Raw genomic sequence first — 16794 nt, forward strand, 5'->3', positions numbered from 1 at the left:
TGCTCCCAGCTCCAAGCCTCAGCTCCCTCAGCTGTTCTTGCAGGAGATGTTCCACTGTATGCAGCAGCTGATCTAGTGGGAGGTGTCCCTGCCCATTGTAGGGGGTCAGAACTGGATGATCTTGAAGGTCCCTTCCAACCCAACCCATTCTGTGAATATATGATAAAATGTATTCAAAAGTCAGGGTAATTTTTGCTCATTATTTGGGGCAAAGTAGATTTGGCTTCAAGATTTAAACTTTAAGTAGCAAACTCAAGAAATACCAACTTCTAGTTTTGGGAGAAGGCTCCTTCAGAGCACGCAGAGTGCTCTCTGTGTGATGTTGATCTTTGGTGGTAAGGACTGGTGCTGTGTGGCTGAGGCATTTCACCAAGACACTCAGGTCATGCAGGCTTTGCAGCAGCACAGCCTGTTTTCATAGAATCATAGAATTAACCAGGCTGGAAAAGACCTCAGAGATCATCAAGTCCAACCTATTACCTAATACCTAACACCTCCTGACAGCTAAGCTGTGGCTCCAAGTGCCACACCCAATCCTTTTTCAAACACCTCCAGGGACAGTGACTCCACCACCTCCCTGGGCAGCACATCCCAATGGCCAATTACTCTTTCTGGGAAGAACTTTCTCCCCACCTTGAGCCTAAACTTCCCCTGGCACAGCTTGAGACTGTGTCCTCTTGTTCTGGTGCTGGTTGCCTGGGAAAAGAGCCCAACACCCACCTGGCTACAGCCTCCCTTCAGGTAGTTGTAGAGAGCAATAAGGTCTCCTGTGAGCTTTCTCTTCTCCAGGCTAAACAACCCCAGCTTCCTGTAATGGGTTGGGGCAGATCCCCTCCCCACCACAGGCAGAAATAACGACTCAGACAAACGGATTGCAAAAGTGATGAAAGTTTAAATAGAAAGCAGTGAATGTTACAGAAAACCCAAAGCGCAGTGACAAAGAAAGATCCCATCCCCACCTGAGGGTGCATCCAAAACCCCCAGGGCTCCTTCTTCCCCCTCCCTCTGCTGGGCTAGTCTCAGCTGGCCAGGCCTGAGACTGCCCATCCCCCTGTGGCCTTGGGCCCAGTCAGGCCCATGGCCGGGAGATCTCTCCCCCAGTTACCAAGTCTCGGAGAGGGAAGGAAAGAGGAAGTGCCAGACCCCGCACTGGATCTTATAGTGGTGCAAAGAATTATGGTAGGAAATACACAATTTCCTGTGTCCATCCCTCTGGGCTGGACTTCTGGACACAGGAAGTGAATGCACCAGGGGGGCACCCAGCTCAAACTGCAACACTTCCTCAGCCTCTCCTCCCAGGGCTGTGCTCAAGACCTCTCCCCAGCCTCATTGCCTTGCTCAGGACACGTTAAAGCATCTCGATGTCCTAATGTTTTGCTGATCTTCTCATCTGCTGGCTGAATTGTAGGAAGTTTCACCAAGCTCTTGAGGGTTGGGAATGCTGCATGAGCAGTGACCCCCGCCCCCTTGCAGCCCAGCTGTGTCCACCAGCACTGGCAGCAACTGCTCTGTAGATGGTTGTGCGTTTGCTGTCTGCTGGGTTGTTGCCTTGTCTTGTAGAAGCTGTGTGCAGAGAGCTTCTAAATGAAGGAACAGGAAGCCTGCGTTTGACCCACAGCTCCAAATAGGAAGGCACTGAGCAGCCTCTGTCATGTTGTTACCAAAACTTATTGAATCCTTGGAAAGCTGCTGCTAAGTAGAGACTCATTGAAATTCCTGGAAACCTGGAGTTCATTCCACACAGTGCCCTCTTCCGCCTTTTCCACCTTGGGCTCTTTCTGCCTTTCATCACCCAGTTGAGATACCTATGCACATGTGGTCAGCACTATTTGATCTGTGGAGATCCTAAACTGTGGGGGATGGGCCACTGTTTTGTGTGGCTAAAATGCACCAAGGTCACAACTTGCCTACATTTAGAGGAAGTTCTACAATCATTGGTGTTTTTCTGATGAGCTTTTTGGTGGCTGAGAAGCTGGAGATGAGCTGGCACCAAGTGCTGTCAGCCTAGACCCAGCCTGTCCTGGGCCAATGCCCAGCAGTGTGGGCAGGAGGGGATTCTGCCCCTCTGCTGCACTCTGCTGAGACCCCCCCCTGCAGTGCTGGGGCAGCTCTGGAGTCCTCAGCACAGACAGGGACCTGGTGCAGCAGGGCCCGAGGAGGCCACAGCAGGGCTGGAAGGGCTCTGCTGTGAGGCCGGGCTGAGAGAGTTGGGCTTGGGCAGCCTGGAGGAGAAAAGGCTCCAGGGACACCTTCTGGCGGTTTGCTGTGCTGGAAGGGACTCGTAAGAAAGCTGGGGACAGAGTTTGGAGCAGGGCCTGTTGTGCCAGGCCAAGGGGGGATGTTTTGAACTCAAAGAGGTTGATTGAGAGTGGAGAGAAGGAGAGATGTTTGAGACTGAGGGTGGGGAGAGCCTGGCCCAGGCTGCCCAGAGAGGTGGGAGCTGCCCCATGACTGGCACCACTGCAGGTCAGGTTGGTTGTGGCTGTGAGCAATGTGCTCTGGCTGCAGATGTCCCTGCTGGCTGCAGGGGGTGGGCTGGGTGGCCTTGCAAGGCCCTTTCCCAGCAAACCTGTCTGGGAGTTTGAGCTTCTTGCCTTAGCAGCAAACATCTAATCTAATAGCTACTCCAGGGTTGGTGTCATGTAAAATGTGAGTGGTGTCAGCCAGATGACCTGCTGTGTGGCTTTAGATGACACAATCTATTTCCTCTTCAAGGGAACATGAGGAACATGCCCATATTTGAGAGGAGACTGATTTCAGGGGCTCTTCATGCTTGTGTCTGACCCTAAAGGCTTCATGCTCTTGGCTCTGATCCCCTTCTTTTGGCTCTTACTGCACTGTGGTGTTCCTTCTGAGGATACTTGGGAGGACCAGAAGCTCTTTTGGAATGTTTGAGACTCTTAAGCAAGTACAGCAAAGCAGGTGTGGCTGGAAGAAGGGGCTCTTTCGTGTGCTGTGGGTCAAAAGCAGGGCCTGGAATATCTACCAGGCAGCACGCAAAGGGAGATCTTTGGAATCCGCCAGGGTCTACCAAGGCATTCAGCACTTCAGTGAGAGTTGAAGGCTGACTGGGAAAGAGCAGGGAGTCCTCTTCCTGCAGGTATTTCAGCTCAAACAGGTGGATTGATCTGTGACAGTGTGCACAAGAACTTGGGCATTCAGGTTGAGGATATTGTTTGGAGATGCCAGCAAGCAGAAACCAAGTTAAACTGAAGTATTTTTCCATGGTTTCAAATTGGGTTTGTGGTGGCAGGGCTGTGCTAACAACTGGATACTGTGACTCTGGATTAAACAGTGTCAAACTGGAACAGGAAGGTTCTTGCCTGTTGCTGTTGCCCCTGACACAGCATGCTCAGAGCACCCTCCTCCTATACTTGGAAGAACTTCTAGGCTGAAGCACCTCAGTCCCTCCATGCCACACAAGGCAGCCAGTTAGAAAACCTCTAGAGGTACATTCTGCCTCTCTGGGGGTGAGCAGGGTATGCAAATCAGTGTCTGAGAGAAGAAAAAGCTGGAGATCCAACTCCTCTTGTCACATTTCTCCCTGTGTTTTTGTTTCCACACTTGACTTCTGTCCCTAGGATTGTATGTTTGGTGTCCTTCAGGTTATCACTGAAAGCTAACTGGTCCAGGGACTTCTCTGCTGCTAGAATCCCAATCCAGCTGAATTTCTGCTTGATTATTCCACACTGTTTCAGTTGCTCTTTGTGGTTTCTTTCCATTCCTCTGAGGTAGTTTCCAAAGAGCTGGATTCTAAGGATGTATGCCAAGTAAACAAAGTTTCTAACCAGGACTGCTTGGAAGTTACCTCAATGGGCTAATGACTTTTTTTCTTCCTCCCCCCAGATTGATGCCTCATGCCTTACGTGGGAGGGACAGCAGTTCCAGGGCAAGGCAGCCATCGTTGAAAAGCTCTCTGTAAGTCTGGGATCGTTACCAAGTGCTTGGGGAAACAGTGATGCAGACTAGAATGAATTGCTTCTGAGAATTCTATTTCAACTTCAGCAGTTTAAAACTCTTGGAGGTGTGGGACTTGTGTTTCCAAGTTTTGGTCTTCAAAAGTGTGATTTCATTTGGGTGACATTGGTGGCTCTGCTGGGGGACTGTTAGTTGCCTCTGATAGCTTGCAGGGTTACTTGGTGGCTGCAATTGTATCTGACATTATTGATTGATTCCCTTTGTGAAAGCCTAAGTCATGAGCTGCCCCTGTGATCTGGAATGAAAGGTGGTTTTGTGTTCTTTTAAAGCATGACAAGGACATAGGCACAGCAAACCTGTGATTTGGATCTGCCTGGGAAAGAGGCTGAACTTGTGGTGAGGAGTAGTTTTTCTGATACACGAACTGCAAATAAATCTCCTGCTGGAGAACCCAGCTCAGTGCAGCACTTGGCAGCTGTTATCAGCACTTCAGGACTTTGGAACCAGCATTTCCTCTTCAGCAAGTGAGAGGAAAACATTTCCTGCTGCACAGAGGCTGAAACACTCTGCATGTTCATGTGGTTAAACTAGGAGAAGCTTTGCCTTCCAGAGTCACAGAATGCAGTGGGTTGGAAGGGACCCTCAAAAGTCCAACCCCCCCACAGCAGGGACACTTCCAACTAGAGCAGGCTGCCCAGGGCCTTGAATGTCTCCAGGGATGCAGCTTCAAACACATCCCTGGGCAACCTGTTCCACTATCTCCCAACCCTCACTGTGCAGAATTTCCTCCTGGTGTCCAGCCTAACTCTGCCCTGCTCCACTTTCAAACCATTGCCCCTCATCCTATTCCCATAGGAATTCCCTCGCCCTATTCCCATTGCCCCTCGTTCTTCTGAATAGTCCCTCCCCAGCCTTCCTGCAGGTCCCCTTCAGATTTTGAAATGCAGCTCTAAGGTCTCCCTGGAGCTCTCTCTTCTCCAGGCTGGACAGTGCCAAGGCTGTGTTGGTGTGATAGGGCTTGTCACCCAGGTCCTTGGTGTTCACTCTTTGGAACATGAACGTGGTATGAGCTGGAGGAGGAATTCCTCCCCAGTGTCTGGTTTTCCTCAAGGGGTGTTCCTTGCACTCTGAACTCAGCCATACTTGCATCTGCTGCATGAGCACAATATCTGTGTTTCGTGGTCTCCATCTCTTTCTCCTTCTCCCTACTCCTGCCTGCTCTGTGGCAAAGATGGTGTTTGCTGCTGTGCTGGTTCCCCTTAGGTGCTGTTATCAGGGAGAGGTGGATATGTGGATTTCAAGTCCTCTACACTGGTTCTTGGTAAACAATCTAACGCTGTTCAGAGCAGAGCAGCTTTGTGCATCCATCATGTGCAGGCTGAAGGTTCAGCTGAACTCTGAAGCTCCTTGGGCAGTGTCATCAGGTACTGCTTCATGTCCTGCTGCTTGAAAACCTCAACTGTTATGATCAACCCAGCCAGAGTTCAGGATTCCCCCGTTCCAGAGAGACAGGGAACTGCTGAACAGAGTCTGGAGGAAGCTCCAAAGCTGCTGAGGGGCCTGGAGAAGAGCAGCCCCAGAGGGCATCTGGGCAATGCTCAGCAAGAGCTAAAGGACCTGTGGGGAGCAAGAGGCTGGGGACAGACTCTGCTCAGTGGTGCCCAGGGACAGGACAAGGGGCAGAGGGCACAAACTGGAACCCAGGAAGCGTCGCCTGAGCAGGAGGAAAAACTTGTTCAGTGTGAGGGTATTCGAGGCCAGGAGCAGGCTGCCCAGAGAGGTTGTGGAATCTCCTTGTGTGGAGAGCTTACAAACCCCCTTGGCCGTTGTGATCCTGGGCAAGCTGCTGTGGGTGCCCTGCTGGAGCAGGGAGTTGGGACTGGATGATCCCCAGAGGTCCCTTCCAACCTCACCATGCTGTGACTCTGGGTAGTGTCAAGTTGCAACAAGTCCCCATACAGTGCAACCAAGATAGTCTATCACTTGCTAATGTTGGATTTGCTCCATCTTTCTTTGGCAGGGTCAAGCACACAATGACTTTCTGTTTCCCTGTTTTGTTTTGTTTGTTTTTTTCTCTTACTGCAGAGCCTTCCTTTCCAAAAAATCCAACACAGCATCACAGCACAAGACCACCAACCTACCCCTGACAGCTGTATACTCAGTATGGTAGTGGGACAGCTGAAGGTAAACTCTATCCATTGCAGGTTACCAACTGCTCCCCTCCTAGCTTTTTGCAGGGTTCTAAATCAGCCAATCTCTGCAAACATTCCATTGCCTCTTGGGTGGGGAAGGAGCACTGCTGAGCTTGCACTGGGATGTCATTCTCATGCTGTTCAGGACTGTCAGCAAACTGCTTCTCCTTCCAGATAACAATCACTGGGTAAAGCAGCTGTCACTGGACACTGGTGTGTTCTGCCAAGCAAGGAACCCTGCTTTGTACTGTGCATCCAAAAGCACCACACAGGCTCCGGAAGCACTGGCACATCCTTCCCCCTGCTGCAGGAAGGTTTCAATGTCCCTTGCTGCATTTCAAAGCAGCACATCTAGCTGAAGGTGCTGTAAGGTCTGCATTGAGCTGTGGCTGACAGCCCTTCAGTAAGTCTGTGCTGTTCCTCTATCACAGCACACAGTGTAGTCCTGGGGCTGATGCAGCCCAGTACCTCTGTGGTCAGAACTGGTTCAGCAGCAGGGGTGTTGCCTGTGAGCTCAACCACTGCTGAAACAGTTCTCCCTAGGAAGAAATCAGGTTATTTGTGATGACATTGTTGTTTGTGTTCTACTGCAGAACTCCATGGCCTTACCCAGTCCCCTGCTCTTCTGAGCAAATGCTGGATCTAAATATAGCAGGGCCACAGAGCTGGAGCTACTTGCACTACTTAGCAGTGAAAGAAATTGTCCTGGAAGCTGTAAAAAATAGCCTGTGGAGTCAGCTGTAGGCAGAAGTTGCTCAGATGGCAGTGTTTATCTAGAAGGTGTGGCATTGCATGGTGACAGTTAAAATGAGCAGTTCTGTCAGGGTTTGGTCCAGCCATCTCTCCAGTCAGGACTCTAAAGCCATCCGGTCGTTAGAGTTACTTCAAGCCAGTTTCTTTCAAAAGAGCTGCTGAGGTTTCCCTTTCCAGGTGACTCTGAAAGGCCCTTCTGGCATCAAAGCAGCCCAGCTCCCCCTACCTGTACTGCTCTCTGGGTGAACAGGACTGAACATTTGCCTCTGCTTGCTTAGCTCTTCTCCTTACTCATTTGAGGCTGGGCAGCTGAGCAGAGCAGTCCTCAGCATACTGCATCCCCCCTCTAACCCAGACAGCTTTGGCTCATGGAAGCTGCTTCTGCTCCCTAGCTGCAGGTTGGGTTCCAGCTTGCTCCTTGCTCAGTCCCAGCTGTGCATGCTCTGAGGAAGGAACCACAGCAGCCCATGGAGGGCACTGAGCTGCAGCTCGGGGGGAAGTCAGACATGCTGAACTCATCTCTCCTACGCAACTGAGTGCTGGGACCAAGAGCCAGCCACATGTGCACCTGGTTTGGCCCAGTCATGTCTTGAAGGTTACAGCATAATCATTAACCAGCTGCCAGCCTGCAGCAGTCATTGTGTTGATTCTTGTGACCAGACACCAGGTTCTTAAAGATTCTGTGAAGCTTTTGGCTTTTCTCATCCTTAGGTTGTTAGGGTTGTAGGTGCAGTCAGAGCTTTCCATATATGTCATGGCCTGGAGCAGGGTTTCTCACTATGTTGGTTTTATCCTCTAAATTTCAGCAAGCTGAAAACACTCAGAATAATTTGGGGATTGTGTGCTCAAGTGTCTGGGGACTGGGTACAGTCCGACTGGATCAAAGTGTGCCTGTTGTCCTGATCAAACCCAGCCTGTTTTGAGGGGGAGAGGAAACGTTTTCCACACTTTGCCCATTTGCGTCTCCAATCTTAGCTTTAAAAAGCGTATGTAATGCCTGGGACTGCTGCCTTTCAGTGAGGAAGTGCTGAGAAAGTCAGTCACCTTGGAAGTTGACTTCTTGCTTCTGCCTGGTGTGATCCTTACAGAGGTGGACAGATGAAAAGAGCAGTGACAGTCTGCAGTGTGACATGAAGGTGAACCTGGCTGTTGTATGTAAGGGTGTTCTCTGTACCACAGAGTAACTGCAAACAGCTGGGTTCAGGGGTTTGGAAGCTCTCCACACAAGGAGACTCCACAACCTCTCTGGGCAGCCTGCTCCAGGCCTCCAACACCCTCACACCAAGTAAGTTTTTCCTCTTGCTCAAGTGAAACCTCCTGGGTTCCAGTTTGTGCCCTCTGCCCCTTGTCCTGTCCCTGGGCACCACTGAGCAGAGTCTGTCCCCAGCCTCTTGCTCCCCACAGCTCCTTTAGCTCTTGCTGAGCATTGCTCAGCTCCCCTCTGGGGCTGCTCTTCTCCAGGCTCTCAGCCCCAGGGCTCTCAATCTCTGTTCCTCACAGAGCTGCTCCAGGCCCCTCAGCAGCTTTGGAGCCTCCCCTGGACTCTCTCCAGCAGTTCCCTGTCTCTCTGGAACTGGGGAGTCTAGAACTGGACCAAATTCTCCAGATGTGGCCACACCAGGATAGAACTGTAAATAAATTAAACGAACAGAAACACAACAGCAAAAAAGGACAACAAATTTTGCAAAACAAAAATCATCTACACTGAGGAGAATGGGCACAGCAGCTCTTTGGAGAGGATGTTGGAGGGTTATAGGACATCTAAATAGGGTGAATGTCCTCAGTGAGGATCTTGCTCACTGGCAGAAGCAGTGCCAACTGCTTTTGGTGAAAAGCTTGTTCAGAAGTGAAGCTAGGGAGTGATTTTCTTTAATGGGTGCTGGGATAGGCAGTGGTGAGTTTACCCTTCTGCAGAGTTGGAATCACCATCCCTGCACTGACTCCAGGTCTGTTGCCATTTAGTGGTTGTTCCTTTCTCTGGGTGCACGCTTGCCTCATCTAGGAGCGGTAAGCATTAGCCTCAGCCTTCAGGAGCAAGTTTGATTTTGTGTGATGCTGCCTTGCCACTGTCCATGCTGAATGTCAGCCAGCACTGCCAGTCTGCTTCACAGAGTAACCTCTTTCTCCTGTCCTGCTCAGGCAGATGATGACCAGGTTCTAGGCTTCCAGCAAACCTTTTTGTTGAAAAGTTTTCAAGGTGCCTGGGTGTGCACCAATGAAGTCTTCAGGCTAGCCCTGCACAACGTTTAGCCCTTGGCCTTGCCTCTCCTTCCTGCAGGCCTGGTTGAGTAAGGAGTGCTCTTTTCTGTTGCTTGGGCTGGGCTGAGAAGCATGGCTGTGGCTTGCAGCTTCTTGGAGCAATGTGGCTCTCCCAGAGTGTGAACTTTAAGTGCTGGTTGCAGAATTACCTTTAAATGACTAATGGTTACCTGGTGTTTCCTGGTCTTGAAAAGGGAAAGGAAAGCTGCAGATAAAATTGCTGGGTGGTGGTGTCCTGCATGCTGAGCACTGCTTAAAGCCTGGTCAGTGAGGCTTGGTGTCTGAGGGAGCCTGCTTTCTGCAGTGTGTCTTCCCTTGGACATGAGAAGACTTAAGACCTGCACTTCAACCACCAGCTGCTGTGGGGTGCTGCTGCAGGAGCAGAACTCTTTGGCCAGACAAAAGGAGCAAAGCTGAGGTTTTTCCACTAAGATTTGCAGCTAAACTTGGCTTTTAAAGTAGTGTTGTATCTGTCAGCTGGGAGATGAAGTTTCTGGTTTGGAGCCTTCAGGTCAGAAGAAATACAGAAAAACTAGAAGAGGTCTGAAAGCTGCCAAGATAGAATCCTAGAACTGTTACGGTTGGAAAAGACTTCTAAGGTCACTGAGTCCACTTGTTAGCCCAGCATTGCCAGGCCACCACTAAACTATGCCACTCAGTACCACATCTCCACAGCTATTAAGTCCTCCAGGGATGTGGACTCTACCACTGCCTTGGGCAGCCTGGGTTTGGTTGCCAGTATATGAGAGTTTGTGGGGTTGGGAGAAGAGATAGACAAGGGCAATTTGCTTGAAATGTAGGTGGAACCGCAACACTCTGAGCTGGGTTAGGAACTGGCTGGAGGCTGAGCCCAGAGAGTGGTGGTGAATGGTGCCACAGCCAGCTGGCAGCCAGTCACCAGTGGTGTGCCCCAGGGATCAGTGCTGGGCCCCAGCCTCTTTAACATCTTCATTGGTGATCTGGAGGAGGGGATGGAGTCAGTCATCAGCAAGTTTGCAGATGACACCAAGTTAGGAGCAGATGTTGGTCAGTTAGAGGGCAGAAAGGCTCTGCAGAGGGACCTCGACCGACTGGACAGATGGGCAGAGTCCAACAGGATGGCATTCAACAAGTCCTAGGCCTTGAGCACAGCCCTGTGAGAAGAGGCTGAGGGAGCTGGGGTTGCTTAGCCTGGAGAAGAGGAGGCTCAGGGGTGACCTCATTGCCCTCTACAACTACCTGAAAGGAGGTTGTAGCCAGGAGGGAGTTGGTCTCTTCTCCCAGGCAACCAGCACCAGAACAAGGGGACACAGTCTCAAGCTGTGCCAGGGGACGTTTAGGCTGGAGATGAGGAGAAAGTTCTTCACCAGGAGAGTCATTAGTCATTGGAATGAGCTGCCCAGGAAGGGCAGGTCCTGCCTGACCAACCTGATCTCCTTCTATGATCAGGTGACCCGCCTGGTGGATGTGGGGCAGGCTGTGGATGTAGTCTACCTGGACCTCAGCAAGGCCTTTGACACCGTTCCCCATAGCAAACTCCTGGCCAAGCTGTCAGCCCATGGCTTGGATGGGAGCACACTGCGATGGGTTAGGAACTGGCTGGAGGGCCGAGCCCAGAGAGTGGTGGTGAATGGTGCCACAGCCAGCTGGCAGCCAGTCACCAGTGGTGTGCCCCAGGGATCAGTGCTGGGCCCCATGCTCTGTAACATCTTTATTGATGATCTGGACGAGGGCATTGAGTCCATCAGCAGTAAATTTGCTGACGACACCAAGCTGGGGGCAGGAGTTGATCTGCTGGAGGGCAGAGAGGCTCTGCAGAGGGACCTCGACAGGCTGGGCAGATGGGCAGAGTCCAACGGCATGAGATTGAACACATCCAAGTGCCGGGTTCTGCACATTGGCCACAACAACCCCATGCAGAGCTACAGGCTGGGGTCAGAGTGGCTGGAGAGCAGCCAGGTGGAGAGGGACCTGGGGGGTGCTGGTCAACAGTAGGCTGAACATGAGCCTGCAGTGTGCCCAGGCAGCCAAGAGGGCCAATGGCTTCCTGGCCTGCATCAAGAACAGTGTGGCCAGCAGGAGCAGGGAGGTCATTCTGCCCCTGTACACTGCACTGGTTAGGCCACACCTCGAGTACTGTGTCCAGTTCTGGGCCCCTCAGTTTAGGAAGGAGGTTGACTTGCTGGAACGAGTCCAGAGAAGAGCAACAAAGTTGGTGAGGGGTTTGGAACATAAGCCCTCCGAGGAGAGACTGAGGGAGCTGGGGTTGCTTAGCCTGGGGGAGACTCAGGGGGGACCTTATTACTCTCTACAACTACCTGAAGGAAGGTTGTAGACAGACGGATGTTGGTCTCTTCTCCCAGGCAAGCAGTACCAGAACAAGAGGACACAGTCTCAGGCTGCGCCAGGGGAGGTTCAGGCTGGATGTTAGAAAAAAGTTCTATACAGAAAGAGTGATTGCACATTGGAATGGGCTGCCTGGGGAGGTGGTGGAGTCGCCATCACTGGAGGTTTTTAGGAGAAGACTTGACGGGGTGCTTGGTGCCGTGGGTTAGTTGCTTGGGCGGTGTTGGATTGGTGATGGGTTGGACGCGATGATCTTGAAGGTCTCTTCCAACCTGGTTTATTCTATGTATTCTATGTATTCTATGTGGTGGAGTCCCCATCCCTGGAGGTGTTCAAGAGGGGATTGGATGTGGCACTTGGTGCCATGGTCTAGTCATGAGGTCTGTGGTGACAGGTTGGACTCGATGAGCCTCGAGGTCTCTTCCAACCTTAGTGATACTGTGAAAGCAGCTGAATACTTCCAACAGCCTCTTCTTGGTAGTGCCAGACAGTGTGACAAGGAGCAGTGGTTGCAAAGCATAACTTGGGAGGTTCAGGCTGGACACAAGGAAAGCTTGATTGGTTTTTTTGGGGTGTTCTGTTGTTGGGTTTTTGTTCTTCTTCCACCGGAAGGTTGAAAACCTGAGAAGTACTGGCTGGAGACACTGAAAGCTCTCTTCTTGGAGGTTGGGAAGACCACAAAGCTGTGGCTGATGCAAGGCTGCTGGTAGTCCTGCTGTGTGCGGGAGTCTAGCCTTGAAGCTGAGCATCCTTTTGGTCTTGTTTTGTGGCTTTTTATTTCTGTTGAAGGATGTCATGAAACAATCTGAACTGCAGAGAGGAGGCTTTGCATTAGAAAGGAAGCCCCTGAGTTTGATGCCTGGGCTCCCATCTGGAACGTGGATGTTGTCTTGGACAGAGCTGAATCTGGAGTGGAAAGTCAAAGATTTCCAGTGAGGTTGCCTGAGCTGAAGATCCAAACTAAAATGGGATGGGGTTAGCCTGTGCCTTCCAGAGCATCTCAAGTGACTCAGCTGTGGGTCTTTTCTGGATGTTAATGGGATGTATTCAGAATGCTGGGAACAAACTCTTAAGTTGTTCAGGGTGGATGGGATCCAGTCTAGGACTTTCCCTGTTTAAAGTCCACTGCTGCTTTGTGCTGAAAAGATGCAACATGAACAGAGTAAAGTGAGCAGTAATGTCTGACTTCACTGTGGGCATTCAACATCTGTCCAAGAGCAGCTGCTGGGGGAAGAGTTCCATTGGCTTTTAATCTTTATTAATGTCTCCAGTCCTGAGCTGCACCACAAAGGAGAAAAGTCTCCTCAGGCCAAAGCACTGAGGGCTGCAGTGCAGCAAGGTTTGGCAGGAGCTGGGGCAGCCCACCCTGCTGGTATGATCTTTTCTCCCAGAGGAGTGGTTGTGCAGGGTGCCACTGTCGGCAATGCCATGCTCGGCTCCGGTGTGAAAGCTGCTTGTGCAGTGCCTAACAGACACTGTGGTGACCTGTGAGGAGCAGAGCAAAGGGCAGCTGAGAGCATTCTGAATGCTTGGTGCTACTTGTGATTAGAAGTGGTTCAAGCTGAAAGGGTTCTTCCTGGGTAATTTCAACTAAGCCATTAGAAAGGAGCTGACACCAAGATGAATTCATCCCAGCTTGGCCAAAAGGGACAGCATTAACTATGGCAAATTTCCATCTGCAGCAATTTGATGCTATTCAGGTTTCTTCAAGATTCCTTTCATGTCCAGGAACCTACCAACTACCAAGCAGTAGTAATGGGGAGGCTCCAAGCCAGGCTGGATGAGGCCTTGACCAGGCTGGTCTGGTGGGAGGTATCCCTGCCCATGGCAGGGGTTGGAACTGGATGATCTTTAATGCCCCTTCCAACCCAAACCATTCTGTGAGTATCTATAAAACAGGATAAAAACTCATCTGGGATGTAGTTGTTGTATTTGATCCCCAGGAGAAGCTGGGAAAGACCCATGGGGTTTGGGGCACAGGCCACTTTTTTGGTGGGCAGAGGTAATGATGATGGCATTCCCCTGCCAGTAGTTGGCAGGACTGCTGTGATGGGTGCCAGGAGCTCGATGGAGGGCTGTTCTGAGCCAGCCTCACTGCTGTGTTCATGCTGTGCTGACTGCCGGGGAGCCTCTGCCTGGTGGAGACCTGACAGGACACTGCCTGGCTCAGCAGCACATTGGACAGGCACTGTGTTGGCACTCACTTGCTTGAGGATTTTTCTGTCAGAAAAAGCTCTCCAGGATCATCCAGTCCAACTGACAGCCCAACCCTGCCATGGCCACTAAACCATGGCCCCAAGTGTCATGGACACACTGTTCTTGAATTGTGGGATGGGGACTCCACTACCACCCTGGGCAGCTTGTTCCAATCCCTGACCGCTCTTGCAGCAAAGAATTTTTTCCTCATCTCCAACCTAAGCCTCCCCTGGCACAATTTCAGGCCATTTATTCTCCTTCTATCACCTGATCCTAGGGAGAAGAGCCCAACCCCCACCTCACTGCAGCCCCTCCTTTCGGGGAGCTATAGAGAGCAGCCTCCTCTTCTCCAGCCTGAAGAGCCCCAGCTCCCTCAGCTGCTGTGTGTTGATGCAGTTGCTTGCTGAGGGGTTTTGGTTCTCTGTTCCTTTCCCAGCACCTGCTAACCCTGTGCTTGCCATGGTAGCTGCCGAGCTCTCTGCTGCTGTAGAACATGACTTGCCCTTCATGATTTCAGTGTCACTTTCCTGAGAGGCCATAGTTAACCTAGGGCCCTTTTTGTTTTTTCTCTGTGGATCAGCACACACTCAGAGAACCTGCACTTCACCTGCACCGTGGCACATCCCAGGCAGCTGTCCCTATGAAATCCTTGCAGGGGTTTCACACTGGGAGGCTGCTTTTCCATGTGCTTGATTCTCCTGGTGCTGTAGCCAGCTGCTCCTCCAGGCTGACTCGTCCCACAGCTGCTTCCCCACTGACACAAACAGTGCTTTTGACTTTGCTCTTCAGCCTGCTCTGCTGTTGTGGGTGGGCAGCAGCAGAACACTGGCAGTAAACAATCCTCTGTTACATGTGCTGCTCAGGCTGCTGCTTTCCAGGGCTACTCTTTTTTTTTTTTTAATGCATTTCCTCTTTTCTGAAGCTGAGCAGCTGTGTGCTGAGAGAACAGAGCTGAAAATCCTCTCAGAATGCTGAATTGAGTGCACTGTGGTCAGTATCAGAGGGTTGCTCTGCTACTTGGTGCAGTGTGCTGCTCAGGTTAAACCCAGGGAATCATTCATGTTATCCTGAGGCTGCAACTCCTGGATGATGTCTCTGAGGAGATATGAACATTCATTAGGTGGGAGAATTTATCTCCCTTTGTTTTCTACTTTTGTACCCATGAAGTAGGAACAGTGCAGGCACTGTAGCAGCCCTAGATGAGCTGTCAGAGGCAAGAGCTGAGGCACTGCTGCAGCGATTCCCCATGTTGAGAACATCTCACAGCTACAGCAAACCCTCTGCTCCCTTTTTGCTGCTCCTGGACAGTGGCCATGGGAAGTGCTCCACTGCAGGCCAGCTGTATCTGCTCTGGGAAAGCTCTCACAGCCTGCAGCACTGCCTGCACCGTGCAGGCAATGGTGCTGGCATTGACTTCTAGAGAAGCTCCTTCCTTTCATCAGTCCAAAATACAGCAGCTACAAACTCATCTTGCAGCTCCTTGGTTTATGCTTGGTGCTGGGCAAGGCCCAAAGCAGATCTGACTGAGCATTGAAGCAGGCATGCTCCTACCAGTGCTGGAGGAGGTGGCTGCAGGTCTGCCAGGTAACCCCAACTGCAGGTGCTGTGTCAGCATTGGGCCTAGGGTAGTTGTGTGAAGAGCCCTCTGGAAGAGAGACTGGTTGTATTCCTGTCTCTGAGGGCATCTCACAGCATGTGACATCACTGTTAACACCAGCCTCTGTCTGCTGCTCTCAGCTTTGCAATAGACTTCTAAAGGACAAGAGCTTGTTGAACTTTGTTCCCTCTCTTCCTGCAGGCTGATGAAGATCCTATCATGGGATTCCACCAGATCTTTCTATTAAAGAACATCAATGATGCCTGGGTTTGCACCAATGACATGTTCAGGCTAGCACTGCACAACTTTGGCTGAGCTGGAGCCCCCGAGGCACCTCTGCTTTTTGGTTTATGTTTTTCCTCCTCCTCTCTTCCTGGTATTACTCACATTCACAGAACATTCCAAATATCATACACAAAGCTGCAGCACTGCAGAGCCTAATGAGCAAGACCTGTGACCTGCCCTTCTGCTGAGTTTACATTGTCACTAGATGAGTTTCTTGTGCATGATGTTTGGAAGTTAGACTTTAGCTGCATTTGACAAGAGAAATTTGTGTTGTACCAGCATGCCTCGGGAAGAATCTGTAAGCAAAAGGTTGTTGTTTCTGTACTGACAAGATGCTCTAGAACCCAAAGACAGGAGGGAACAGCAGCCTGTGCAGCCCAGATACTGATTTGCTCAGATGTTCCAATGCTCCATTACACAATAAACCCATTGGATTTTCTTAACAGTTTAAATGGTTTTCATGAGGTGGGTGTGGAGTGTGTGGTGCTGCTCACCTCAGCTGGCCTGCCTGCTGGGGAAATGCTTGCAGACCTCAAACTGAGGAGCAGTTTTTGTACCAGCAAAGGTAGTCCAGGTGTGCCCCTGGCCAAACAACTTTTTCCCTCTGTTTTGGTTTTAGGAGCAAGAAAACTCTCTAACTCCTCTTAAACTAGTTAAAGAAAAACTCCACACAGGATTGGATAGAAATACATACTAGTATTGTAAGTTTAAATTGAAGTGCTATTCATAACCTATGCTACAGTGCAAAGCATGTAAAATACACAGAATCCATAGTCTGGGCTTAACACAGAAGCCCATTAAGCCAAAGCTTTCCCTAACCTCCACCACCTCAGGCCTCAAATGTGACTCTCCCCCCACTTATGCCTCTCTGCATGCCCCTGCCCTGTTACCAAACCCATGTGACAGAGAAAATTCAGCTTGCCAGCTTCAGGCCTCTGTCAAAGCCGCTTTAGGCCTTGCTCCCCTGCAATCACAAAGGGAGCAGCATGGGGAAGGAAAGAGAGGGAGGGAAAAGGGGAAGAAGCACTGTGCAGGCAGTTTTATATTGGAGATGCAGGCATTATGGGAATGAAGTAACAAAAATTAACACTGTCAGGTCCACCTCCTGGATCTATCTAGCCTCTGGAGGTCTGTTAATGGTTTTCACAGGCACCTGTGTCAGACCATGAGGCCCTCCCTCTCAGCAGGTTTTAGCCCAGACTTCTGCAGCGTTTCATACTGACCACTTAGTTTCCAGCTGTTCTGTTTCACTAAGGCAAATGCCTCAAG

The 16794-nt window shown here is 50.8% G+C and overlaps 1 protein-coding gene across 3 annotated transcripts in view; it reads left to right on the top strand.

Annotated features, from left to right (window-relative positions):
* NUTF2 (nuclear transport factor 2) overlaps window positions 1–15968 on the top strand; it is a 28819-nt gene extending 12851 nt beyond the window's left edge. For all 3 annotated transcript variants that reach the window (XM_054169921.1, XM_054169922.1, XM_054169923.1), the window contains 3 exons: window positions 3847–3918; window positions 6004–6102; window positions 15442–15968. In XM_054169921.1, the coding sequence (XP_054025896.1) occupies window positions 3847–3918; window positions 6004–6102; window positions 15442–15555 (285 nt within the window). In that variant the 3' untranslated portion in view covers window positions 15556–15968. The remainder of the gene's footprint in view (window positions 1–3846; window positions 3919–6003; window positions 6103–15441) is intronic.
* The last annotated feature ends 826 nt before the right edge of the window (window positions 15969–16794 follow it).

Source organism: Dryobates pubescens, chromosome 19 (genome assembly GCF_014839835.1).
Source record: "Dryobates pubescens isolate bDryPub1 chromosome 19, bDryPub1.pri, whole genome shotgun sequence".
Classification (NCBI taxonomy): Eukaryota; Metazoa; Chordata; class Aves; order Piciformes; family Picidae; genus Dryobates; species Dryobates pubescens.